The 26,666-nt window shown below is 49.6% G+C and overlaps 2 protein-coding genes and 1 pseudogene across 2 annotated transcripts; all 3 read right to left on the bottom strand.

The window, feature by feature from the left end:
• Nucleotides 1-13,083: 13,083 nt before the first annotated feature.
• On the bottom strand, nucleotides 13,084-14,443 carry LOC120667581 (annotated as a pseudogene).
• Nucleotides 14,444-20,800: 6,357 nt separating this feature from the next.
• LOC120667582 lies at nucleotides 20,801-23,116 on the bottom strand. Its single transcript, XM_039947627.1, has 3 exons — nucleotides 22,646-23,116; nucleotides 22,004-22,539; nucleotides 20,801-21,901 (listed from the first exon to the last, which is right to left on the bottom strand). Exons 1-3 carry the CDS (start codon nucleotides 23,114-23,116, stop codon nucleotides 21,577-21,579), a joined length of 1,332 nt encoding a protein of 443 aa, XP_039803561.1. The 3' UTR covers nucleotides 20,801-21,576.
• A 1,151-nt stretch (nucleotides 23,117-24,267) lies between these two features.
• Nucleotides 24,268-25,356, bottom strand: LOC120667583 (putative cyclin-dependent kinase F-2). The gene has a single exon (XM_039947628.1). It carries the CDS (start codon nucleotides 25,354-25,356, stop codon nucleotides 24,268-24,270), a length of 1,089 nt encoding a protein of 362 aa, XP_039803562.1.
• Between the last annotated feature and the right edge of the window lie 1,310 nt (nucleotides 25,357-26,666).

The following is a 26,666-nucleotide window of genomic DNA, read 5'->3' on the forward strand; positions in this document are numbered from 1 at the left end:
ATTCGAATCGCCTGCTTCCCACAGTTTGGGACTACTTGATCTCTTTGCCACACAGAGTAATAAGAGCAACATTACTATGATCAATCTTGATGTTTGACTAAAGTTCTACCATGATTGGATAGTAGTTGCTTACATAGAATGGTTAATCAACTAGAATCTTGGAAGCTAAAACTTGAAAGTAAGGACCTACTCTTTATTGCTTTTCAGCAAAAGGAAAACCAGAGCCTCACAGAACCTTGCATAGTCTAGCTAAAGTGGGCTACGTATACCCGTTGACGGTTAAGTCTTGCTGAGTATTAGAATACTCAGCCTTGCTGTTGAAACCCTTTTCAGGTATGAGTCTGGAGGATCAGATCGCTAGTTTATCTTGGCCTTGCTCGTTGCCTCCTGGCTGGTCCGTAGAGTGGGATATGTCTTCGGCCGGCTTTGACCCTGACGAGTGATACCTTGCTTGGGCTAGCCTGGTATACTTTTGCGACGTGTTGTAGCTGTCGTGTGTTATCTTTCGCTGTTTAAACTCTAAAGCTTTACCCTTATGTTTTGTATAACTGGTTTACTAAGTTTGGTTTTGTAATAATGTCTTAAACTGGCTGTAATCACTACTTTGCCTGTGTTGTAAAATTGTGGTTGTAATATCTCTGGACTCACCTTTGTGCGGGGTATGCTTGTTCGATCCGAGAACCGGTGGTTGTATCGGGACGTTACCCGACAGACCAAGAATTGTTCCGTTTGAAGTGCGTTTGAGCCAGTGTTGCCTTTATGGTGATGGCCTGCGCACTTGAGCTGGGATAATTCAGGTTGTTCTGCCACAAGCGCGACGAAAGCGCCAGCTGCTGAGCAGTAGGCGCCATCGTCGCCCTGCCCCACTCAGCACGCGGATGCGTCTTGTCCCCGGAACGAACCAAAAAAGGCACCGCCTCGAAATACTCTCCCTGCAGGTGCACTACCCCGACCGACGAGTTGTCACATCCACTGGGCTGGCACCCAGGTGCGCCTGGCGGAAGCACAGCACCGATCGATCACGTCAAGGGGTAAAATCGCCGAAATACCCTTTGGCCGAATCCCATGGCTCGACCAAAGCCTCGGGGGCTACTGTCGGGTACCACGATTAGGGACACCCTAATCGGGGTACTAAGATCACTCTAAAAACGCAAAGCACATGTTAAGGCAACGGGGCCCACAAAGGCCCATGGCCTCCTTCCAGTCTGGAAGAAAGGAAAGGGCTCAAAGAAGCCCAGCATGCGGCCCATTCGCACCCCTCGGACCCGCGGGGCGATCTCCGAATCGCTCGAGGGCTCCCATCGAGACCCTCGACTGCACCCCGCATCTCCGCCTCGCTTGAGGGTAGCGAATCTACCCTCGAGCGGGCGAAACATCTCCGCCTCGCTCGAGGGTAGCGAACCTACCCTCGAGCAGTCAACTCATCTCCACCTCGCTCGAGGCCACCCCTCGGCGTAAAGGAAAAACGGCCCTGCCGCTCACCCGCCCGTCGTACGGAGGCATTAAGTGCCAACTACTCCTCCACAGCGCTCAGGACAGACGGCGTCAGGCCGCCATTCCCCACAGTGGCTGTGACCGGCGTCTCGTCCGCCAACTCCGGTCACTGCTCCGCCATCCCGGACGCTGTGGCAGCACTGTGGAACCTGCGACGCGGGACGAGACGGGCTCGGAACTGTTCCCATTACTATTCTGCCAACTCCGACCATTCAGACTCCACCTCATCACACGTATGGCCCCGGACCCACCTCCTGCTCGGGGTGGGGTCCGGTGTCACCACGCGCCCCCTCGGAGAGGGGTGCCCAGCACTAGCAGCCGGAGGCCTGGACCTCCCCCTCGAGGGGTCTGGGACCTCCACATGACTCCCGGACCTCCTTAGTGCATACGACAGCACTCCATCCAGGGGGTCCGGGACCGCCACGCGCCCTGCTACCGCTGATGCACGTATATATGCAACACCCTGACCTGCAGGGCTCACGGAACGACATCAAGCCACATCTGGAGGACTGTACACCCTACAGCAACGACCACGCCGCCTGCTGGGGTTGGTAGGACGCCGGCGCGATCTCCGCGAGGTCAAGGACGACGCCCAGCATGACCACCACGCCGGACGCCATACCCTACAGTGTGCTTCCCACAGTACTCGACTGTTGTATCCCCACAGCTCGAGGAGAAACGACGACTTCCGCGATCCCCTGTACATGTACCCATCCCTCCTTGTGCCTACAAAAGGAGGAGGCGGGCTTCCCTTAAGGGGGTCGGTCGGCTCTCTAGGCATTACATCGCTCACAAAGCACACACTCGCTCCTAGCCCTAACAACGCTACTTGCCACGCTCAGCTTCTCCCCTAGCAGAGACTTGGGAGCCTCCCTCCCTCTCTCGCCTCGCTTGTACCCCCTACTACAAGCACTCCGGGTGCAAGATAATACAGTGCCCTCGCACACCCTCTTGCTGGACGTACGGCCCCGCGGCCGGAACCAGGATAAACCCGTGCGTTACTGTGTTGCCTCTTGCATCAACATCTGGGACGAGGAAACACGCAGCATTTACTAGTTGGGATCGGGACCCCCGGGTCAGGACACCGATAGAAACCAAGAAATCTTACTACACAAATACATTCGTAATATTACATGTTACAATCTGGTGCAAATACATATCCAGACATAACGAAATGTAATTATCACATACAGGTCGGAATACATATCCATACATCTGGTTCAAATACATATGCACACATAACGAAATCTAGACACGGCGGGCTCCAAAATCCGGAGGCAATCCATCGGTGGGATTTCCAGAAGGTCCAACCTCAGCACCAACATTATCTTCTTGCGTTTTAGGGCACTTCTTGTAAGTGCGACTATCTGCTCCACACAGGTTGCATCGTTTTTTCTTCTTTCCTGCCTCAGACTCATCCATTCCATTACGGATACGAAGTGTCTGCCGTCGACCTACCCCTCTCCTAGCATCTGGATTGGGAATGTACATTGGAGAGATATTTGGTGTAGTGAATGATCCCAGACTGCCTATGCCATATATCTCATGGCCCCAAGTGTGCACATCGGTTTCTTTTCTGTAATATTCTGAAACAAAAACCCCAAGATCCAACCTAGATTCTGAAATTGCCGCAATGACATGAGAGCATGGTAAGTGAAGAAGCTGTGGCTTCTTGCATCTGCAAAAAACTTTGCCTTCCGGCGTTATCAAGCAATCCTGAACGTCTCCGGCTGGAGGTTGAGGCCTGTTCCTTTAGCAGCTCGGCGCACATATTATCTAGCACCTGCCACAATGTATCAAACTTCCGCTGCTAATTCTGAGTGCACAACCTCTTAAACAAATTCATAAGTTCCTTATTCTTGAAGCGCTCATAAAAGTTTGCACCCATATGACTTATGCACCACCTACTCACAACATCTGGCCATAGAGGAGGTTGTCCTCGACTTCCTTCATGTAGTTGCCTTATTGCTTCTAGAAAACCTGCATGTCTGTTATTGATGAGGCAAACATCAGGCCTTCCAGCAACAACGTGAATCTTCCCACGTTCAAGGAACCAGTACCAGCTCTCTGTGTTCTCATTCTCAACAAAAGCAAAGGCGATGGGAACCACCTGCTTATTACAATCAACTCCAATCGCTGTCAGTATTGTCCCATTATATCTTCCTGTCAAGAATGTGCCGTCAATACATAGAACAGAAAGACAATACATAAATGCCCTCACACATGCACCAAGGCAGAAGAAAGCACGAAGCAGAAACTCAGGTCCCTCATATAAACTCGGTACAATGTAGGTATCAGTCGCGCTTCCAGGATTTCTCTGCACAATTGCTGACAGCATGTGAGACAGGTTATCATTTGATGCATCATATGTGCCGAATCTCATCTCAAACACCTTTTGTTTTGCCCGCCAAGCCTTTGTATAGCTGATTTTGTATTGAAAACGGTAGTCGAAGTCCCTAATTATCAATTTTGTCTCATAATCAATTTTATCCAGAATCACCCCATACATATTCTTGGCCACGAAAGTGGATGTGATGTTACGGTGAGTTTGCGCAATAGCAGTTAATCTACATATATGTGGTGTAATAATTGAACACTCCATGTGTGTCTTGTACTTGCCCTTGTAGGCATGTACTCGCCATGTACAATCGTCATTGACACACTTCACCTCATATTCTTTGCTGCTAGACTTCACAACTCTGAATTCCTTCCTCAACGATATAGCCCAAAGCTTCACAGCATCTTTCACAGCTTCAATGCTAGGATACTTTGCCCCCTGCACAACCTCATTCTCTCTGTATTCGTACTCATTACTCCTAATATCATGTATCACTGGATTTCCAAAACTCTTGTCTCGCCATTCACCTAGCAACGGGTAGTCCTCATCGTCTGATGAGTCCCCACATTCTTCCATCATTTGAGCCTCTTGGTCTTCATTATGTACAGCTTCCACTATTCCAGGTATCCGCCCCCCCTCATCAGCTAAACCTTGCGGCTCAGGTTGAATGACATGCATGTTCTAATCTTCTTTTTCTCCTACCTGATCAGCTATACCTTGCGGCTCAGGTTCTGTGACATGCATGTTCTGATCTTCATTTTCTTATTCCACTACTTGGTTCATATGAGATGATGTACTTGTTGACCCTTCACCGAAATGGGCTGCCTTCTGGTGAATCTAAATTAGCATTGCAAGAGGCCACCCGCGGTCAAGAGCTGCTTGCATGTAAGTCCGTCATTCTTCGGTGTTTGCTATAAGCATCAACTCCCAAAAATCCCCTTCAGTTCCCCAATTCGTCACAGTCTGAACGGTTAGGAAATGAGTCTTTGGATTCACATTGAATATCTCGTGAAGCCATTTGCGTATGGAATCAAAACTCCTCTCTAAGGATTTATCTATTCCGCACTCTCTTCGTTCAAAAGCTGATATATCTACTCCATACGCATCATGAGAAATATAGTAGTCACCATAATGAACTTGAAAATGAAGCTTGCTCGATATATCTGAACACACAATCATGATATTAAATTGATTGCTAATCTACTGTTTCAACAAAAATAATTACAACATAATCTATTTGTAAAGCGTAGAAGAATTTTGGTTACCTGCAGTCGCCGGCTCGAAAATTCGGCAGGGCTTCGCCTCCCTCCCTCCCTCTCTCTTTTTTCTTTGTTTCTGGGAATTATAGTGATGCAAATGAGGGGTGGGGGGACCAGCCAACCCTAGATCCGGTCGCCCTGCAGCGGGGCGGCCAGGGCCGGCCGCCCCGCTGCCGGGCGACCGGCCCCCAGGGACCTGTGTGCAAATATTTTCGCAAAAGTTTTTGCACAAAAGCTCTTGCCGCCCCGCAGCGGAGCAACCAGGTCCCGGCCGCCCGGCAGCGGGACGGCCGGGTATATTCTTGTAAATTTCGAAAACGAAAATATATTTTTGTAAAAAACGAAAATATAAAATATAAAAATAAAAAATATATGGCGTGGTGGGCCATCTTCCCCGGCCCGCCGCCGCAGCAGGATCACTCGTCCAGTCCAGAGAGCCTGGCAGCCTGCTCCCCGTGCTCCACTCCGCGCGGTCCGCTCTCCGCCTGCGGGGCACTGCGGCAGGCTTCGATCTCTCGGAAAAGCAAAGGGAATCTGGCGGATCCAGGGAGTAAATATGCACATGTCAAGATCGATCAAGGTCCGAGCCTTGGATCCTCGATAATCTATTGTAACTAGTAGTAAGAAGCAAATTGGGTCTGTGTGAACAAGATAGGAAACATCTCGAGCACCATCTTGCGGTGGCATTAAGAAATATTATGTGCAGGGACAGAATTGAAACTGAAACTGAACTTTATAGAGCAGGGTCATGGATGGGGTGGCACCATTTTTAAAATGGGAAAATTCGATTCATGCCACCACAACTCCGTGAATTTGGGGTTCACGTTCAAAATCATGCCACTCAATAGCATGGATTTCAACATGAAATCCAACTTCAAGAAGTTGTAGTGGCATGGATCCAACTAACCCTTTTAAAATTTCCTCAGGCATCATTACAGGATACTTCATGCTCTCGTGGCACTCAAGCGGTACGACTACAGAGTAGTGTGTCGAAGTCGAAGAGGAAGAAAAGGCTCTCGTAATCATACACGAATACATCAGCCAGCGCAGTTCTTGAGCCGGGGGCACACCGTCTGTGATGAAAAGCAGGGCGTGCGGGGGCCAGTGAACTGACACGACTCTCCCTTCAACCGTGGCTCCAAAGAACTACGGGAACTCGAAGGTCGACGGATCGTGCCGTCAGCCGCGTCCCGATTCCACGCGATCTTCTCCGCTCTCGTGCCAGGACGAAGCTGCCTAACCGATCCAGCCAGAGCCATCGCCCTCCGCACGCCCGAGACTCACACAAGAACACACAAAGTCGACCGCAGGTCGTGACAACGAGAGTCCGCGGCGATGGCGACGGTGCGCACACGTACGTACGGGTCCTGGACCTGACCTCCGCTCCATCCCCGCACCGCAGCCATCCAGACCAGTCTCGTGCCACACCCACACATGGCCTTCTGCCCGCTCCATCCCCATCCGGCATCCGTCCCTGAAAGGGAGAGGAGAAATCAATGCGAAGCTAGTGCACCCAGCCTCTCTGCCGGTGTCCCGTCCCAGGTAGGGATGAAAACGGTCGGGAACGGTCGGGAAAACCCCTCAACCGTTCCCGCAACTGTATTTTTTGGTCGGGAACGGAAACGGGAACGGAAAAATCGGACGGGAAAACGAAATCGGTATTACGGGATATCGGGAACGAAATCAATCGGTCGGGAGCATGCCGATTACGATCGGGAATCGATAACTCAAAACGGGAAAATACATACAACCACTTTAAACATTTAACTCGATAAAATAATTACAACTATGTATAAATAACATGGAAACAAGACTCGTATAACTAAGAAACACAGGTAAAGTGAATCACGAATTCACAATTCACGTTGGAACACATGCAAACAATAATTCATGTTTCCAACACAGGTAACACAGCCGACTACGACAAATACGGGAATTCCCGCGGGAATTTTTCCGGCTGAAAACGGGAACCGTGAAAACGGTCGGGAAAACACCCCAACCGTTCCCGTTCCCGTTCCCGCCCGTTTTCCAGTTTTGTTTTCCCATTTTCCCATTTTTTCACAAAAACGGTTTACGATCGGTTTAAACGGTAAACGGAGCCAGTCGGGACGGGATTTTCCCGTCCCATTTTCAACCCTAGTCCCAGGTCGGCTTCCCCCATCTCACCATCACCGTCACCTGCACTGCTGGGGGCGGCAGTGCCAGTGTGGGTGTGCGGCCCGCGACGTCGCCGTGTGCCTCCTGCCCGCCGCGGAGGAAATTCCACAGGGCACGGTTGGACGCGTCGCGGCGGACAAGAACGCCCCGCCGATCAGGGCCCGGCCGATGTGTGTGATCTCTCATCTCTCGGCCGAGAAGCTGCGAGAGCCACATGTTTTGGGTGGCGCCCTACGCCCACGTGGTGTGGGCTCGGCCTCCCCGTGACCCCGTCGGCCATCCGTCAGGCGCCGCGCCGTTTACCTTAAGTCCTTAACCACACCACCTCGCCGGCTCGCCGTCGCGGCTCGCAGGGTGGCGGCTCGAGACTTCGAGTCCTATTCGACTAGAGGGCAGAGCAGAGCAGCAGCGTTCCCGAGGCTTATCAAGTGTGCAGGTGCAGCATGGCCACGGTTGGCGCTGTACCCTACAGGTTAGCGTGTTCGATTTCATTTCTCTTTTCCGGTCACTACGAGTAGTAGCGTTAGAGCAAGTATTACGGTGAATTAAAAAAAAATTAAATATTAAAGTGGAGAAAAGAGAAGAGAAGAGAGAGAGGTAAAGTGAGATGTTAGCTTACAGCCAGCTTCAACACAAAAACCAAGACATTTTGTGAGATAGGAAAGTAAACCATGTATTTATAGTGGAAAACTAAATCATTATATTAGTGGGCTAAAAAATGAACTGTAAAAATTTTTGCAGCCAGCAGCAAACTAAATCATTATCCTTGTTCTTAATCTTCATGCAGTAGCCAGCTAGCCACGCACGAAAGGGAACATGTGTCTCCAGTAGTCCTATGCAGTAGGCGTGCAACAACACCAGCCTGGCAGGCAAAGCTGAATCTATTCAAAAAAAAAAGCAGGCAAAGCTGAGGTCTCAAAACGATCAGATTGGCCGCTTGCACGAACTCTGCCGTACGTAGGCCGTAGCGCAATGGGAGTCGGAAAACAACAGCAGCTCGAGTCATCACTCATGAAGGCAAGGCGTCGTGCCAGAATCCTTGGCCTGCGTGCAGGAGATCCTCGCCCGCGCACGTAGATGAAGAGCCTGGTCCAAGGAGAATGAGCACGCCGTTTCCCTTCTCCTCCGACAGAGACCAGGAGAGCCCACCTAAATTTACGGACCAGATGCTGTCTGAGTTCTGAGGGGGTGTTTAGTTGGTGAAAAAATTTGGGTTTGGATACTGTAACGCATTTCGTTGTATTTGATAATTAATGTTCAATCATAGATTAATTAGTGTCATTAGATTCATCTCGTATGAATCAGTGAGACTATGTAATTAGTTATTTTTTTCAACTATATTTAATTCTTCATGTATGTGTCCAAAAATTTGATGTGATGGATACTGCGCAAATTTTGTTTTTGAAACTAAACGCACCCTGAATCAAGTTTCCACGCGTCCATATTGAGCCGGCACACTGTTCAGTCGCTTGAAGCGATTGGTTTGGGCCATATTACTGACTCCCTGCACCAACTCGGGTGTAACACCTCAGGTGTTAATTACTTATCATTAAGGCTAGTCACAATTCTTAGCGCCACAAACTATTAGAGAAAAACTTTTCCAGTTCAGCTCGTACCGGTCTGACCGATCGAGACAACCGGTCTGACCGGTTGAACCTGTTTCAACCGTGTTGAGCACCACATCATTTAAATCACACACTCTCTCTTTTTCCTCACCAGTTCGCACATCCTCACCGGCTCTCTCACGCCGTCCCGAGCTCTCAAGCTCTCTCTTTCATCCCCAAACCCTTCATTCCCACTTGATCCAAGGCCGAGGGAAGTTTCAATCGGCGTGGTGGATCATCAACTCCCTGTGTTTCTTCCCTGGGTGGCTTGGATTCAAGCTCTGGGTGCAAGGAAGAGCTCACCCCAAGGTAAATAAACTAGGGTTTGGCAAATCCCTTGTTCTAGGAAGTTTAAATCGATTTCCTCCGGTCAATCATCTTTAATTGCATCCCCGAACTAGTTCCTGGTAGGGTTTTCGTTTTGATGGATCAATTTTGCCGCGACATGTTTTGCTGCTTTTGGTAGCAGGACCGGTCTGACCGGTTTTGTGGGCCGGTCTGACCGGTGCAGGTTCGGATTATCCGGCCTAGTATCGGATCATCCGGAACCTTCCAGAGGCAAAAAGTATTGTTTGGCCGGATCATCCGGCCTATGGCGCGGATCATCCGACCATGGGGACTTAACGGCAATCCGAAGCCAAAACTTTCTGGTGGTGGTCGGATCATCCGATCAGCACAGACCTTCAGTGCTTATAAAATATGTAGAAAATTGCAGAAAAATGAAAAAAAAATGCAAAATCAGTTTTGTTAACTTCATATTTTTATGCTCTATGGGATGGAGTCATGGATGGTATAGTTTGACAAATTCTTCTATGAAATTTTGTCTATGCTAAATAAAGACATTTATAGCTTGTTATATGCATAAATAGAGAGTTTGTCTACGAGGTGGTTGCGGAGCCACAGGAGCCGCTAAAGCAGGCCCAGCAGGAGGAGAGGCGTGAGGCCCCGGCCCAAGGCCCAGTTCACCCCAGTGCAAAGCAGCAGCCCGAAGGCAAGCCCCGGAGTATAACCCAGTATTTTTAAATTATGAAACATTATATATATCTAGTACTTGTGCATTACGTTTCAGGAATTATTTGAAAACTTAGATGCATAATCCTTAGGTTCCTTGAGTCCTATACTAGCAGATGTAGGATGATAGTCATGCCATGCTTAATAAGACTCGGTAGAAGCCGAGTGATTTCTTGTCACTCGCGAGATATAGGATATTATAGGAGTTGAGTAATTGTCGGTTACTTGCGAGATGTATAATTATCTTTATACTTCAGTAATTGAGATATGGAATGAAATGTGGAAATGAATGTAAATTTGAGACCGGACGGGGAATGTTAATGATATATAGGTATGGCAGCAGGACAAGGTTTATGGGTGTCTTTGCCCCGTCTGTGTCGATTAAGGACCGGTCGTTGTCGGCAGTGCTGATCGGGGATTGAACTGTACTAACCGTATACCGGGAGTAAGAGGTAGTCGAAACCGGTAAGCCTAGTAATGCCTCACTTCGAAAGTACAGGACTTCAACTCACCTCCTGGGGTAGTCGAGTAGTCGCGGAGAAATGGAGATGCATATTTTACTTTTGGTGGTCTCACGTTGAGCTCGCTGACCATATGATGGTGGGGCGGTCATGTAGTTCGATGCGGGGAGGGGAATGGTTGGTGCGTGTGGTCCGACGGGGCTTATGCGTGCCGTATTGGTTAGGTCCACCTTGCAAGGTTATGAGGGTCTTGATCTCTTTGTCGCTTCGTAGAAATGAGTTAGAATATTAGTGATATATGATGGATACTACTTTGAATTATTTTTGAATGATCCACCATGACTGCTTTAGATATGCAAATATTAGATGATAGCCTATCTATATAAAATATGCGGTAAAATATTGAAAGTAAGGAACCACTTATAAATGATTTTCTGCAAATCAAACCACTAGCCAGAAAGACGTGCATTTCTAGATAATGGGCTATGTATATCCATAGTCGGGGTAAGTCTTGCTGAGTATTAGTATACTCAGGGTTGTTGCCACAGTTATTTCAGGACATCCGGACGCCGACTTCTGCCCCTGCTGTGTCAAGTTCATCCGCCGGGATGCAGAGGGGTGGGAGGTGGTAGAGCGAGACCCCTAGGTTAGAGAGTTGTCGGGTTGCACACTTGAGAGCAGAGTGTGCAGCCCCTCTGTTTTGCGCAGACCGGTCTGATCGGTCCGTGGGACCGGTCTGACCGGTGGAGTCAGCAGGGTAGTGGCGACCGGTCTTACCGGTTGGGTGAACCGGTCTTACCGGTTATGAAAAGTCAGAACTAGTATAGGCTACTGTACTTGTAGGTTTTTTCTATTCGAATTTCGGTTTTATATATTGTAAAGTTTTGTAAATTATGCAACTATATGTATATTTGAACTGATTTGGAAAACTTGTGTATCACTTGTTGTATTTTCAGGTATTTGTCACGTTTGTACCATCTGCGCCCACCTTCGCGTTGGACTACCGGTGTTGTTTCGATCGGGCCGTGGGTTGAGAAAGAACCGTCAAATTAAACCATTAAGCGAATACGCCCGATGTGTTCAAATGACGGCCATTACGCTTAATTTAGAATTTTTAATTTGACGGTTCCGTCACATCGGGCCACCCCTGTCTCGATGTAGCTCGTGTTGATGTTCCTTCTTGAGCCTGAAGGCTGTGCGTTTTTGTTTCAATTCCAGGCTACAGCTGAAAGAAAGAATCCAAATAAGGCCCAGTAAAGATATTGAACCGCCAAATCCCAACGCATCAACAAACAAAACGGGTATGGTACACAATTTTGTGAGCCAACGGTTTTCTAGCTGAATTGGTTAGATGGCTTCAGTAGCACCTCAAATTTCCCTTACTGGAGTGGTCAGAATTCAGGAGATTTTTCAATTGGGAAACCGATTGCTTCCTCAAGATAAAATATGGTGAGGCCGTCATACCTCTCCGGTCGAGTCTAAGCACACAAAATTGTGAGTTCAACTAGAAGATAAGCACAATACAGTTAATAGTTTAACAATCACAATTTTGTGAGTTCAACTAGAAGATAAGTGCAACTCAGTTAATACCCCCTCCATTCTTTTTTATATGACACCGTTGATTTTTTTCTTCAACTTTGACCAATATTATTTAATTAATCAGTTAGTTAAATGAAGTGAAATGAGTACCTTTACGTTCTTGAAGATTCGACTATTTGTCTAAGGACATGACTAATTTACGGCCGGCCGTAAATCAGACTGGCCGTACGGCCGTTCGGACAGTGAGTGTTGCATGCTTGTGACGGACAATGACAGAACCAACAGCGCATGTATGCACATAATTTTGAAGATAAAAAATGCTATAGTTTCAACACCGAGCATCGAAATCAAAATCCGATTGCACAGTTGTATTCGTTTCAATAAAAACTTCAAAACAAGATCTCACACCACTATGTTTTAACGATATAATTTTTTTGAGAGAAAATACTTTTTCGCGTATTCTAATTTGCTTATGATGTTTGCAAAAATTGCTCATGGGTTTACATAATATTGCCTTTGCATGCCCGAGTTTAGTTAAGTGGATATTGGTGTTCATATTGTGAAGATAGAATGTTTAGTGTCAATAGTGGATAATGGTAAACAATTTTGTTAGGTAGGTGAATATTGATCGTATGATCAATAATAGGCAACTTTAGCAGATCGATTGAGCATTTTTTACTAATTAATTTTGGCATTTTTTCACAGTACATAAAGCAACTTATGTGTTTTGAAAAGTATCGTCGAAATATATTCAAGTGGGGTCTTGTTTTGAAGATCTCCTCAAAAGAGATATTGTTGCGCAATCGGAATTTGAATTTGATGTATGGTTTAAGAACTACAACTTTTTTAAGTTTTGAGGTCGTTTGCACGTGTCATGCCCCGCACGGTGGAGGGCTAACTTAGACTACCTTGCAGTAGTGTAAATGTGATTTCGGTGGGATGGCTCACGGACATGGCCCCTGATAAATATTGCGTGTCCGATCGAAGATGGACAGCAAATTTTGGACGCCGGGCAGTCGAGCAAATTTACGGCCGGCCGCAACAAAGTCTTTACCTTTGTCTAAATATTTGTAGAAAAGACGAATAGTCAAATAAAAAAAATCAATGATGTCATATATTTAAGAACGGAGGGAGTAGTTTAACAATCTTCTTTACGCGAACAGATATTCCAACCATTACAAATGTTCTCACAGCAACAGTCTAGTACGCCCAGCGTACCCTTACACGTCCCTGCGCGTCGTGCTACCATTCCATTCGGCCTTCACCTCCAGAATGTAGGAGCCATGGCAGAAAGTACGGCGATCGTCGAAGTGCCCAAGGGTCCCCTCGAAGCACGCCGCTTCACGCCCACCACCATCTTCGACATGAACACGAACCACCAGTCTCTCGTTCACCGGGACAGCCACCAGCCGGCGAGACAGCGCGACGGATCCACCGGCTCCGAGCTCCGTCGATGTCCCCGGCACGCCGCTGTCATGGAGGACGATCTCGTTCCCGTTCCCACTGGTCCACGCAACCACCCTGCCGGCGAAACAGCGCGCCCCGTGCAGGACGCTGGCCGTGAGCGTGGCTATGGCGGCGCACGGCACGGGCGTGTAGACCAGCCGCACCGTGCTGCGCCAGCTCGCCAGGAGCTTGGTCACGAGCTCGCCGTCGCTGACGCAGGCGTTGTGCTCGATCACGCCCCTGCTGAGCACCGCCGCCTCGCCGGAGCCGGCGGCGTCGATCGTCCATAGATCGATCTCGAAGAACATGCTGCACGTCACGGCGAACCCTCGGGATGCATCTGTCAAGGCTAGCGTGTCCTCCTGCACACGGGTTTGCAACAAGAATGTGAGTTCTTCGACAGTAAACAAAGCAGCCAGCAACGAAAAGGGAGAGAGGAGATCAGGGAGATACAAACCGGCGAGGTGATGACTTGGGGATCATCCCTGCCGCGCCTGAACAGGTAGACGCACTTGTAGTCGACCTGGTCCCTCGCGAGCACGGTGCCGAACACTCTGACAGGGTACCCGGCGTCGGACTCGTGCACCGTCAGGGAGACCACGTTGACCGATCCCTCCAGCTGCTGGTACTCGGACGCCACTGGCGGACCGCTTTGGCGGCGAAACTGGGCTCCGGCCCCCCTTGCCCAAAAGAAATTTTCAAACTATATCTCTGCAGTCCATAAAACTTAAGCCCAGTAGCCCACGAACGGGTCAACGCTGAAACAAATAAGCTAGCGAAGCCCATAAAACGAAGCTATATATCATATATATATATAATGTTATTTCTGACGTCAGCTATATGTCACTTGGATTTTTTTTAAAATTGGCCCCCCTACATTTTGCTTCACGGTCCGCCACTGTCGGACGGGGCTAGCTCGAGGAACGGCGGCCCGGGCCCGGCGCTGGACTCCTTGTCGAAGTCGAAGTAGGCAAGGTTGTCGCCGTAGATGTAGAAGCGGGTCTGGACAGGCACAGGCCAGGAACCCTGCCCGGGGTCGAGCTCGGTGATCTAGTGCAACCGGACGATGTGGAGAGCTTGCGCCACGCGTTCCTCCCACGGGAGGGTGGCCGCCCTGCGTCGCCGGCGGCCCATATATGATCGGAGAAGGGAGAACAGAGAGGTAGGCGTCCGGCGGCCTGCGTCCTCGAAGCGAGCCGCTGGCCTACCGTTGTTCCACCGGCGGCGGGTCTGGCCCGGCCTGGGGTTATAAAGAGGCCGCCAGGAGGGAGGGCACAGCAAGGCAAAAACCGCGGCTGTTTCGGAAAAGGAATAGGTCTCGAGCGATCCATGTAAAACCACCGGAAAATGGAATGAGATTTCGTTTCGAAAAGAGAAGGCTACTGTTTCTATGACGCTTGGACGACGAACCACGCCGTGACCTGCACGAACATAGATTCCTTTTTAAAACGGGGGCTTGCTGCAGGCAACTCGAGCGAGGCAGCGAGCAGAGTGCCTCGTTCTATGCTGCGTGTGCAGGTCCTTTTTTTTCTTTTTTACTTTATAAGAACTCTGCTTGCGACGTTGTAATTTCATTGCTTTTGAAGTAATGAAATTCATAGCCCATGGTGAAAAAAAAACCTTGAGCGAGCAGAGCTCTGCTATTCCAAGGATTTGAGTCAAGTAGCTAGCACTGTTGTCAAATGTTACCACGACAAACGTTAGGGTATGGTTCTATTCCTCAACAAAAGAAACTATAGAAGTGTATGATGAACTAGACTACTAGAGGACGATGCCCTGGCGTTGCCGACTCCAGCGGCACCAAACTCTAGCCTGTTAGTATTGATCTCCACCGGGCCAGTCCAACGGCTGGGCCAACCTTGACTCGCGTCCTGATCGGGGACGCCCAGCCCAAGATGAGGCTGGTGGGCCCCCGTCGCGCAGCCCTATAAAGTGGAGGTGGGATTAGAGGCTCAGACAACGAGGTTTGCCGCCGCTACAGTTTCCCACCGTCCAAACCCTAACCCGATCTAGAGAGGGGGCCATCAGCGACGGGAAGCACCACTGTGCCGCGCCGTCGCCTCCACCGGCTTGCCGTCGACTACATGGTCGTCTCTACACTGCCGCGATGTACCTCTGCAACCTCGCCATCGCCACCGCGACGCTCTGCACCGCGCGGCGCTGCCGTAGAGCAGACCTTCACCAACGAACCAGTGATGGGCGACTCGATTTCCTCAAGAACCAGTGAGTCACCCATCTGATCTACCACTAGATGATCCTAAAGAATATAACAATGGTATCAAGAGCCTACTCAAGTGAGTAGATTGAGATGGGGAAAGGTGAATTCGACCACAAATCGAAAGAATAAAGAAATCTCGAATCGGAAGATTCAAAGAAAGATAACCCTAGAAAGAACGGGGAGGCGGCGGAGCTCACCTGGGCCTCCCTGCCGGCCGTGGAGGCGCGGGAAAGATCACCCAGAGGCGCCGGATCTCTAGAGCACTACCGCCGTCGCGCGGGAACGAGCTCCCCAAGGCGCCTGCGCTCCCCTGATGCGCGCGCTTGGGGCACAGAGCGCCGCCGCTAGACCGCTCGACGGCGGCGCGTTCACCCCATGGTGAGCGCGTGCACCGGCGAGGGGACCGGTGGAGGCGCTGCTTCCTCCTCCAACCGCCACGGGCAGGGCAACCGCTCCAGCTCGCACTAGCTCTGCGAGCAAGTAGGTGAAAGAAAGAGAAGTCCCGGACTTGCACGCGGCCATGGCAAGACCATGGCGCGGCGGCCGGACCGGGCGGTGCGGCGGCAAGAGCCGCCGGCGGCGCCGCTGGACACGAGCGGAGAGAAGGGAAAGAAGAAGAATGGCCAGGCTTACATGCAGCCATGGCACGGCCATGCCGGCGGCCGGACCTGACGGCGCGCCGGCGAGAGAGCCGCCGGCGGGCGGCGCCGCTGGTCCGGTCCGAGGAAAGGAGGGAGGAGAGCTAGCTAGGGTTCCAAAGGGGCGCCCGTTTTGATCTCGCGAAAGCTACGACCAGCCGTCGGATCAGATCCGACGGCCAGGATCGGCCGGGCGGCCGATGGGCTTGATTCGGCCCAGGAGGGTTCCGCGAGCAGGCCAAATTCGAGGCCCAGGCCCAGGTTAAGGCCTGGGGCCAGGGGAGCGCCGCGGCTCGCGTGGCTTTTGGGCCACGCACAGTTTCGGGCCGAAAAGCATAGTAAAGATGTTTACTATTCTTTCTATTTTCAGAAGCCCTTTGAGTAAACATATTTTCAGAAGCCGTAAAGATGTCTATTTTTTTTTGAATGATTTGATTGTTATTTGTTCTCTATTCAATTTTGCACCAACGTGTATATTGTTTAGAGAATAAATGAGTACAATTATGCTTCTAAATATAGACATGTTTCCGTTGCAAAGTAAAAGTCTCATCCTCTATTTAAATTTGAACCAACGAGAAAATTTAAATAAAGGAGTAGAAAAATACTGGTTTAAAGTTAAATTATAATATTGTTATTTTCTGACCAACGTTGATGATAGCAATATTATAATTTTGTTATGAGTTTAAGTTAAAGGTTAATTCTCTGACAAATTTTGCATCAATGTGATCAACTTTTCAGAGAAAAGAGAAAGACAAAGAATTGCTTCTGAAAAGAAAGAAAAATTTTCCGCTGCAATAAAGAAAGATAGACTCAGATGAGTTTTTCTCTGTGGGAAAATGAGCCTTTAAGTTTAAGGTTAAGAAAAGCTTCCGCTGTTGTAAGTCAAAGAAAGGTTGTTTTGGCACCATTTTGCCATTGTAAGTGTCAAGTTGAGCATTAGTTTGCTCTTAAAAGAAAAGAAATTTAAAGTTTATTATGATGGTGTCATTTTCTGACCAAAGTTGATGATGACAATATTATAATTTTTATTCGTGTTCTATTTCTGCCCAACGGTGATATAGAATTGAGAGTAAATGAAAGTTGCATGTTTTAATTTTGACCAACGTTAAATTAAGACATACAATTTTTCCCAAGTAGAGAGAAATTAACAGATAAAAGTTGATTCCGATCAACGCTACAGATAAAGTTTTGAGGTTACTCAGCTGTATAGTTGAGGTTAAGAAAGAAAAGTTCTTATTCCATTCTGTTTTTTTAGTTGATATGAAAAAGAGATGCAACTGTTTTCGAAAAGTTTTTGGTTTCTCTCACTAAAGTTTTGCGAATATTGTAATTCGTTAAATTTTCTGATTAAATTGGAACCAACGGGAAGATTTAATCAGAAAAGAAAGTATGCGTGCATGTTTTAGTCATTGTGACCAAAGTTTTATCACTATATTATGTTTTTTTCCTTGTCCTTCAACAGTAAAGATAATGGTTGAAATGAGTTTGACGCACGTTAAATTTGACCAACGTTGAATTAAACATGCGTTGCAAATGCCTTTCAAGTTTTATCCCGCATGTCGGAAAAGTTTTTGGCACTTGTGTCACTTATGACAGGAAAAGTTGTGATGGATCATGTTCTACTTGAGTATCACATAAAAGTAAAGAAGTCCAGGGGAGCTTTTAAAGTTATCCCAGTAATTCTCATGCACTACTATAGTGACTTGAAAAAAATCGAATGATAAAAAGAAAGTTGTATGCGAACCAAGATTGCAAGCATGACTTGCAAAAGTATAGCATAATGAAAAACTTGATGAGTTCTTGAAAGTGCAACAAATCAAGAACTCTGAGGACCTCTTGAAAAAGAACGAGGAAATGGTACACCCATTATTTTGTATGACTTGGGCATATGAATAAAGTTCTAATAATGAAAGGCTCCTCGTTCACAAGTGTTAAAAATAGTTTCGAAATTATGGCAGCAAAGTTTGTGCCATATTTCGAGGGGGGGAAAGATTAAAATTTAGAAAGAATATCCCCGCAGAGTTAAATGCAATGTATTTTTAAAGCAAGAATGATCTATTAAAGAAGAATATGACCGAAAAGGGAGTACAACGGTCACAACATTGATACCCCAATTACAAAAATAAGTGAAGTTCCTGGAGTTTTTCAGCTCCAAATAGGAAGAAAAGATAGTCGAGTCTCAAAGCAACTGAAAGAAAAGGTGATGCTTATAGCACCTTATGAGACTTGTAAAGATTAAACCCAAATAAAAGCTTGGAGATATTTCATCTTTACAATAGATGGGATAATCTGGGGAAATAAAGTATGTCAAGAAATAAGGCTTGAAGAGAAGTGAGATCGTATGTTCACTCCTATTATTCAAGCACTACAATTGTCTCATCATATGTTGAGGTGTCTCATTCATCGAAGTGGTAAGAAGCCATGGAAGATGTCATGAGACTTAGAAGTTCCAAAACTTGTTTTGGAACATAGAATAAGATCCTAATGGAGCCAAGACAGTAGACTATAATGGGTCTACAAGATTTAAATGTGACTCCAGAGGGAACATATAAAGTTGCTAAGCGCGACTTGTGTCAAAAGGCTTTATGCAAAGAAAAGGATAAGTTATAGTGAGAAATTTTATGCTGTCTCATGAAAGGATTCCTTTAGAATCATAATGGCATTGATGCATACTAATTTTAGAATAGTATCTGATGGATGTTGGTGAAATATCTTCCAATGAAGATTTGTACGAAAAAATGTATATACATGACATAACCAAATGGTTTTTATTGTGGAAAGAAAAGAACATCCGAATACTATCTGATGAAATCAGAATAGTGGTATCTAAAGTTTTATGAGAACAAAGAAATTTTGGGTTTTATGTAAAGGTCAAGATGACAAATTGCAAATATCCAGAGTTCAAAGATGGGAAATTTCTTTTCCCACAAAGTTCAAATAAGGTTATTTTGACCTCTAAGTTTTGATAAGAATAATCTCGGAGAAGAGTCATTCGCTCTAGGAAAGGAAATTCACCGGGATAAAAGAAAAGAGGGTATCAGGACTATCGCAGAGAGCATACTTAGAAAAGAGTTCTAAAAGATATATAGTATGCGTGCGAGTAAGCATACGCCTGTCCTATTGTCAAGGGTAATAGTTTTGGAATTTTCAGAATTCCAGGAACCGTTATATGATCGATCAAAAGAAAAAGGTTCCATGTGCTTCAGCTGTTGGAAGCAAAATTAGTGCTCAAAATAATTTACCCTGATATAGCGCAAGTATCCGGGACATTTTGGCAGAAGTCCAGTCCAGCAATAGATCACTGGAATGGAGTTATAGAATGTTTTGCATTTTTACAAAATATTGGCAGCCTCATGCTAAGTAAGAAAGGAACATGTACTCTCAAAAGATTGTGAGTAAAAAGAATTAAGTTTTGGCGAGATGTTTAGTGAAGCCCACAGTAGTAGCTAACACTCGCGCTTGGAGTTTTATTGTGGAAAAGCTCCAAAGCAAAATAGTTGTGATTCATGGGTTGTGTACCCAAAGTTTAGCATGATATGAGGCTACAGGACAGGCAAAATGGTTAAGAAAACCATTACCCGGAATTGATAATGGTAGACAACAGCAATATACAATTCGAATGTTATTACTCCTATGGCAACACGTTAAGTGTGCTGCCAAACACATTGACAATGGCTTATATGTTGCAAAGGAGAAAATCCAGAATCATATGAAATCATGGAGCACCAAAGTATCAAACAAGTGTTTTCGGATCCACTTACCAAAAGGCCTACCACCCAAGTCGACATGGGTTTTACGGGAGGCCTATGATTTCTGGATTACTAAAGGGCCCAAAGAAATGTTAAGGTCTTGTTTCAATACAGAGAGGTGCATTGTGGCTGTTAAGTCTGACGGTAACTAATAACCGTCATGATGAGGCACGCCCTACATATTGATCTGCAATGAGATGAGACCAATAGCAAAGCGACTAAAGAGAAAGTAAAGAGTTAAGTTCAAATTGAGAAATTTTAAAGTACAAAGGTGAGATCAAGGGGGAGAATGTTAGTATTGATCTCCACCGGGCCAGTCCAACGACTGGGCCAACCTTGACTCGCGTCCTGATCGGGGACGCCCAGCCCAAGATGAGGCTGGTGGGCCCCCGTCGCGCAGCCCTATAAAGTGGAGGTGGGATTAGAGGCTCAGACAACGAGGTTTGCCGCCGCTACAGTTTCCCACCGTCCAAACCCTAACCCGATCTAGAGAGGGGGCCATCAGCGACGGGAAGCACCACTGTGCCGCGCCGTCGCCTCCACCGGCTTGCCGTCGACTACATGGTCGTCTCTACACTGCCGCGATGTACCTCTGCAACCTCGCCATCACCACCGCGACGCTCTGCACCGCGCGGCGCTGCCGTAGAGCAAACCTTCACCAACGAACCAGTGATGGGCGACTCGATTTCCTCGAGAACCAGTGAGTCACCCATCTGATCTACCACTAGATGATCCTAAAGAATATAACATAGCCGTGGCAGGTTAATTAGTCCAAAAATATGCTAATTATTTTGTTCTCAGTGTCATTATATTAAGAATCGAGGAAGTAGTACTCAAGGCACAAGATACTTGATGTGCATACGCAAACACTCCACGCTAGTCAACAATCGGCAGAAATTTCGTAGTTCATATGGAGTAAAAAAAAGTCGTTTTCCAGAAAAGATTTGGAGAAATCTTCTGAACTACGAAAATTACAATGTATAGATATATGGCAAATTTACCATCTGCCGATAGGCCACAGCCCACAGTGCCACACTGGCACGCTGATCACTCACTATGGTCACTATCTAACCCGTCGACGTCGGCGTCGCGGAAGAGCCACGTCGTGGGCGCCGACCAGTCGTAGTGCAGCCACCGCGGCAGGATGTCAAGGATCATCCCGTCCCTCATGTCGTACACGCCGGCGTGGTGATCCGGCCTGCGGCTCGTGCGCTCCGCCCAGAGCGGCGCGCACTCGTCCTGCAGGAAGAAGATCTGGTCGCCGCGGACCGCGCCGCGCGCGCGCACGGCCCTGGAGCACGGCCACCCCACGAAGAGCGCCTCGCCGCCCAGGGTGCCCACCTCCACCCACCGCGACGAGCTGAGGTCGGCCCGGAACACGGCGAACCGCACCGTCGTCTCGCCGCACAAGAAGTGCCGGCGGACCATGAGCAGCGCGCCGCCGCGGGAGCTGACGAGGTACCGGACCTTGGCGGTGGCCTCATGGGGAAGGCGGGAGCTGACGAGACACCAGCAGCTTCTGCACGGCCATAGCGCTGGTGCCGCTCCACTCGGAGGGCGCGCCCTCCGGAGCGGGCTCGTTTTCAATCTCGACGGGCCCGTCCCAGTTATGGATGCCGAACAAGCTCGGAAGCAGCCTCGTCTTCCCCGTGAAGGGGCTCGTCAAGCGGAGAACGCCGTCGACATCGCCGTTGTCGTCGTCGAACAGGAGCCAGTCGTCGCACGCGGCGCCGCGGAAGGCGGCGCAGTCGCTGAAGAGGTGGGACGTGAGCTCCGGGTACCTGAAGCTGCGTCCCTGCCGTTCGGGAGCGCGACGTACGCCACGGCCGGCGGCTGCCGGCGGTGCTGCCGCCTGACGGAGGCACGCCAGCCGTGGCAGACCGAGCTGAGGCAGAGATGCTCGTCGCCGGAAGGGAGGAGGCGCATGACTTGGCCAAACACGTCCGGAGGGAGGTCGCACCAGCTGAAAGCGCCCTCTTCCCTTTCCCTGCACAAAACAAGAATTACCACACGAGAATTGAGAAATCATGTTGAGTTGATTACGTTGTAGTGAACAAAGACGTGTACGGCTGCTCGCTTGATCGTCTACCTAGGGAAGAGCCATGTCGCCGGCGTGTCGCTATCATTGTGTAACTCCCGCGGCGGCAGGAGAGGGTAGATTTTGCCGTCCGTCGTGTCGTAGGCACCGAAGTGGTCGCCGGAGAACGGGTAGCCACCGAAGTAGTGGCGGGAGAACGCGTCGTCGTCCAAGAAGTGGATCCTGTTCCCCGGCATCGCGTACCGGGGCACGCGCAGGGCGACGGAGCTCCATCGGCCGACGAAGAGCGCGGTGTCACCGCCGACGCTCGGCACGTCCACCCACCGCGACGAGGTGAGGTCGGCCTTGGACACCGTGAACTCGCTCGTGGCGTCGCTCCGGAGCACCCTGCCGCCGGACACGACGAGGTACCGCGTCGACGGCATGTAGCAGCCGCGCGCCTCACCGGTGACGGCCACCATCGGCTCGACGGTGCATGATGTGTACTCGCCGACGGCCCTGGCGTAGAGGCGTCCAATGCCCATGGTCGTCGACAGCGAACACCTTGCCGTCGTAGAAAGCAATGTCCCTGAACCCCTTCCACGGATCTTGAGCACCGATCAGCCAGCAATCAGCGCCTGGACGGTACACCGCTATCTTGCCGCGCCGTTGGTCGCCGACGATGGCAACGACGACCCGACGCGGGCACATGACCATCTTGCGCAGGGTCGTCTCGCTGGGCGCCCTCTCGTCATCCGTGATGGCCAGCGTGATTCTCCCGTAGGGTCCCCGCGCGCCGACGTGGTGGACGCACGACAGGCTCGGGAGCCGCATGGAGTCTCCGGAGAACGGGTTCAGGAGCAGGTACCCGCCGCCGTCCTCCTCGTCGTCGCCGCGCTCGAAGACGAGCCAGTCGTCGCATGAGCCGTGGTAGCGCGCGGCTACGGGCAGCCGGAACGCGGAGGAGCCCGGGAAGCTGAAGAAGGTGCCGTCCGGGAGCGCGAGCCACGGCAGTTGCGGCGGGGACTGCTGGTGCCTCGTCGCGGCGCGCCACCGCCGGCAGACGGCGGCGAAGCGGACACGGTCGGCGTGGGACGGGAGGCACCCGAGGACAGCGGCCGTGATCCCCGCAGGGAGGCCAGACGACCACGGCGCCATGGACGGCGGCTCCTCGCCTGTCGCCATGGGAACGTGCGCGCGTAACACCTGCGAGGCTTGTGCGCGCGCGCCAACGCGATCTCACAGAAGGCGGAGGGCCGATGCGTCGGTTCGATCGAGTTTATTGGAGTCGATTAGTCGAACACGGCGTGTACGTTCCGGACTCCCGTCTTCTCCGCGCGCGATGAGGGATCGATCCCGTATGCTGTATGCATACTCAAGGAGTACGCGAGGATACGTTTCCGAATATGCGATATATTCTCCACCAAAGTAGTATTTTATTTTATTTTTCAGAAATAGTATGCATGAAACATATGCAAGTTCGAATCTCCCTCCGTTCATCAAAATTATTTTTGTTATTATTATTATACACAATCACTGTTAAAACAGTTACTACAAAACCGCCATAAGATATTTTTTAGGGGATCGTCAGAAGATATATTCTGATCAAAATATAACTCTCTGACTATACATTTCAGCTGGTACACAATTTGAATACAAATCCGCATGTATAACATTTGCAGGCTAGACAAACAATATGAATAGTTTTGATCAAACTTTGCGAAACTGACTTTTTAAAAAAACACATTTTGCATTGATGACGGGAAAGAGTAATTAAGTTGCTTTGTCCACTAGTTTTTTTTGTTATAACAAATTTAAAATACATAAACTGCCCACGAAACACGAAGTAGATCAGACAATCTTAAAATCACAAAGTATTGTTGAATATATAACGTAGCCAAAATTAGGAAAGGAGCTTGTCGACGTGAATCACATAGTATATCAGACATTCTTCATAAAATCGAATTCTGAGGAGCCAACACACTCTGCTTTTCCCTTTCTTTTGGTGTTTCCGGGATCATTCAACAGTATTTGTTAGAATTCGAGTCCATATGGCGAAATTAGGGGTTGGTCGTGTACCATAAGCTCGCTAATCACATGTGTGTGACGTTTTCGATTGAACACAATAAAGTAAACTTTGGCTGTGTTTTATCTATGAAGTGCAGATTTGTGTTTAACGTTTTCTATATATTATTGTTACAACGAAAGGTAGTAGTCATAATGTTCTCTTAAGACTGCTGGTCTACATTATATGTTACTTGTTTGTTACCGGAGTAAAAGGGAAAAGCTTGCACGTCAGAAAATACATCACACCATTTTCTGCTTCAGATCATCCATCACCAATCAACCTTTGCAACGGCAGCAGAAGAAACTGAAGCCTTAGAATCAATGTCTTTGGTGAACCACGGGCTTCGGAGTGAGGCCGTTGCCGACGGTCTCCTGTTGGCGTTGCAGGAGAGGAGCCGCTTCAGGACGTCGAATCCATCCGCGGACAGGTGCTCCTTGGGGAAGACCCGTCGCAACCGGTTGCGGTGGCGCACGGGCGGCACGGTCACCGTGCCGGCGAGCGGGAGGGACTTGAAGGCTGGCCACGACCTCGGCCCCGGCACGCCGAGCACGCTGAATATCCGGAGGACCACGTCGTTGTCGTCGTTCCCATCGAACAGTGGCTTCCCGGTGAGGAGCTCCGCCATAACGCAGCCAAGCGACCACATGTCCACCATGGCATCGTAGTCCGTCTTGCCCAGGAGCATCTCGGGTGCCATGTACCGGCGCGTGCCGGCCCGTTCGTAGGACGGGGGATTCGTGACGAAGGCGGCGAGCCCGAGGTCGCATATCTTGACGGAGATGGGCTCGCCACTGGCGGCGGCGGCGACGACAAGGATGTTCCCGGGCTTGATGTCGCGGTGCATGATCCGGCGCGCGTGCATGTGCTCGGCCCCGCCCAGGAGCTGCCGCATGATGCGCCGCACGTCCGGCTCCCGGAACGGCCGGCCGCCGCGGTGCCGGCCGTCGTTGAGGACGTCGTGGAGGTTGGGCCCGACGCACTCCATGGCGAGCGCGACCTCCCTCGTGCCGCGGTTGATGGCGAGCGCGTGGAGGTCGACGAGGGACGGGTGGCCGCGGCAGGCAGCGAGGAACTCGGCCTCGCGCAGCGCATCGTCGGCGGCGTCAGCGCTGGCCTTGGCCGCCTCGGCTCCGCCTGGCGCCGGCGCGCGGAGCGCCTTCACGGCGACGGCCTGGCCCGTGGCGTGGTGCCGCGCCTCGACGACCGCGCCGAAGCCGCCCTCGCCGAGCGCGCGCGTCGGCTCGTAGTCCGCCGCGGTCCAGAGCCGCCGCCGCTTGCACCAGCCCGCCCCCGCGCCGGAGGTGTCGTCGTCGCGGTCGAGCTTGACGCAGATGGCGGCGGCCCGCCTGGCGAACATCGCGAAGCGGGGCGGGGAGGAGAGCGATCGATGACGGGGCGAGGTGGCGTGGGGATGCCGGGATCGAAATGGATGCGGTCACCGGTGGAGGGCGTACTCTGGTACTATACATATAGACCAAACCGACTGCCGCCACGGCCATGACGGTACGAGTTGCGTTCGGACCCGGAGACGGTAGCGCGGCCGGCGACGGAAAGGCAGAGCGAGGTGGCATGCTGGACGAGCACGAGATGGTGGCGAGGTCGGAAACTCGGAACGGATTCACATTGCATGCGCGGCAAAGCCTGCCTGCAATGCGCGTACGTCCTTTGATTTGGGCTCCGAGTCTGGCCCATCTCTGGTTACACTTACACTTGGGCCTTTTGAAGGAAGGCACTTGAGTACAGACAGGCCCGAGGAGCGGCCCAACTCGTCTCTCGACAAACCAGGAATTTTTTCTTTTTTATATTTTAAAAAATTAAAATTTCAAAAATATATGTCGGTTTTGGAAAATTTCAAAAATATACCCCGGTCGCCCTATGGGGGGCGACATGGCTCAAATGTATTTTTTTCTTCTACAAATTTGCAACGAAGTCCCTGGAGAAAAAAAAAGAGGGGGGCCTGTCGCCCCCCCCCCCCCCACAGGCGACAGGCCCCTGTCGCCCACCCCAGGGGCGACAGGCCCCTGTCGCCCGTTGGGGGGGCGACAGGATCCTGTGTTTGGCCAACAAAGCCTATTGAATTGCATAAAATTCCTCCAGCGTCCGAAGATTTATTGTGATATATTTGCAGAAGGATTTGGAAATCGAGTTCGAATTATCATGAAATTTACGGAAGGTGTCGGATGTCAATTTTGATGGGTGATGCGGCCTCTAAAGGATGACACTAGAGAAACTACTTTTCATGTGATTTCGAACTATAAACTTTTTTGTCAGCGCGGATGTCTGGTAGATGCAGATTTCACGTTGATTTACGCAAACCTATAATGATTAGAAACTAAAAACGAGGTCTCGAAGCAATTCGGACGATTTCGATTATCATTTATTTGTACTTATTAGTTACTTCTACTAATAGAGCTTAGAAGTTCGAAGTAATAATTTCTTGGTTGATTGTATCCTTAACCATTTCTTTTTTTTTGACACAAGGAACTCAACATGAATCCACTAATTGCTGCTACTTCCGTTATTGCTTAAACCCTGGCCACCATTCGCCGCCATTCCCTTTGTCATTTGAGCCTAAAAATTCAGAAAAAAAAGAGGGGTGAGGAGAAGAAAAGCGGCGAAGCTCTGCCGAATTGCGTACTCCTGATCTACAGGTAACTTAAAAGCACA

This window comes from Panicum virgatum, chromosome 3N, assembly GCF_016808335.1.
Source record: "Panicum virgatum strain AP13 chromosome 3N, P.virgatum_v5, whole genome shotgun sequence".
NCBI classification, from domain to species: Eukaryota; Viridiplantae; Streptophyta; class Magnoliopsida; order Poales; family Poaceae; genus Panicum; species Panicum virgatum.

Coding starts and splice junctions, on each gene's coding strand:
- LOC120667582 (XM_039947627.1), bottom strand. CDS start 23,116: ATGGCGACAGGCGAGGAGCCGCCGTCCATGGCGCCGTGGTCGTCTGGC. Junction 22,540..22,645: donor AGACGACCCTGCGCAAGATG/GTCATGTGCCCG, acceptor TCGGTGCTCAAG/ATCCGTGGAAGGGGTTCAGG. Junction 21,902..22,003: donor GCGACATGGCTCTTCCCTAG/GTAGACGATCAA, acceptor TGTTTTGTGCAG/GGAAAGGGAAGAGGGCGCTT.
- LOC120667583 (XM_039947628.1), bottom strand. CDS start 25,356: ATGTTCGCCAGGCGGGCCGCCGCCATCTGCGTCAAGCTCGACCGCGAC.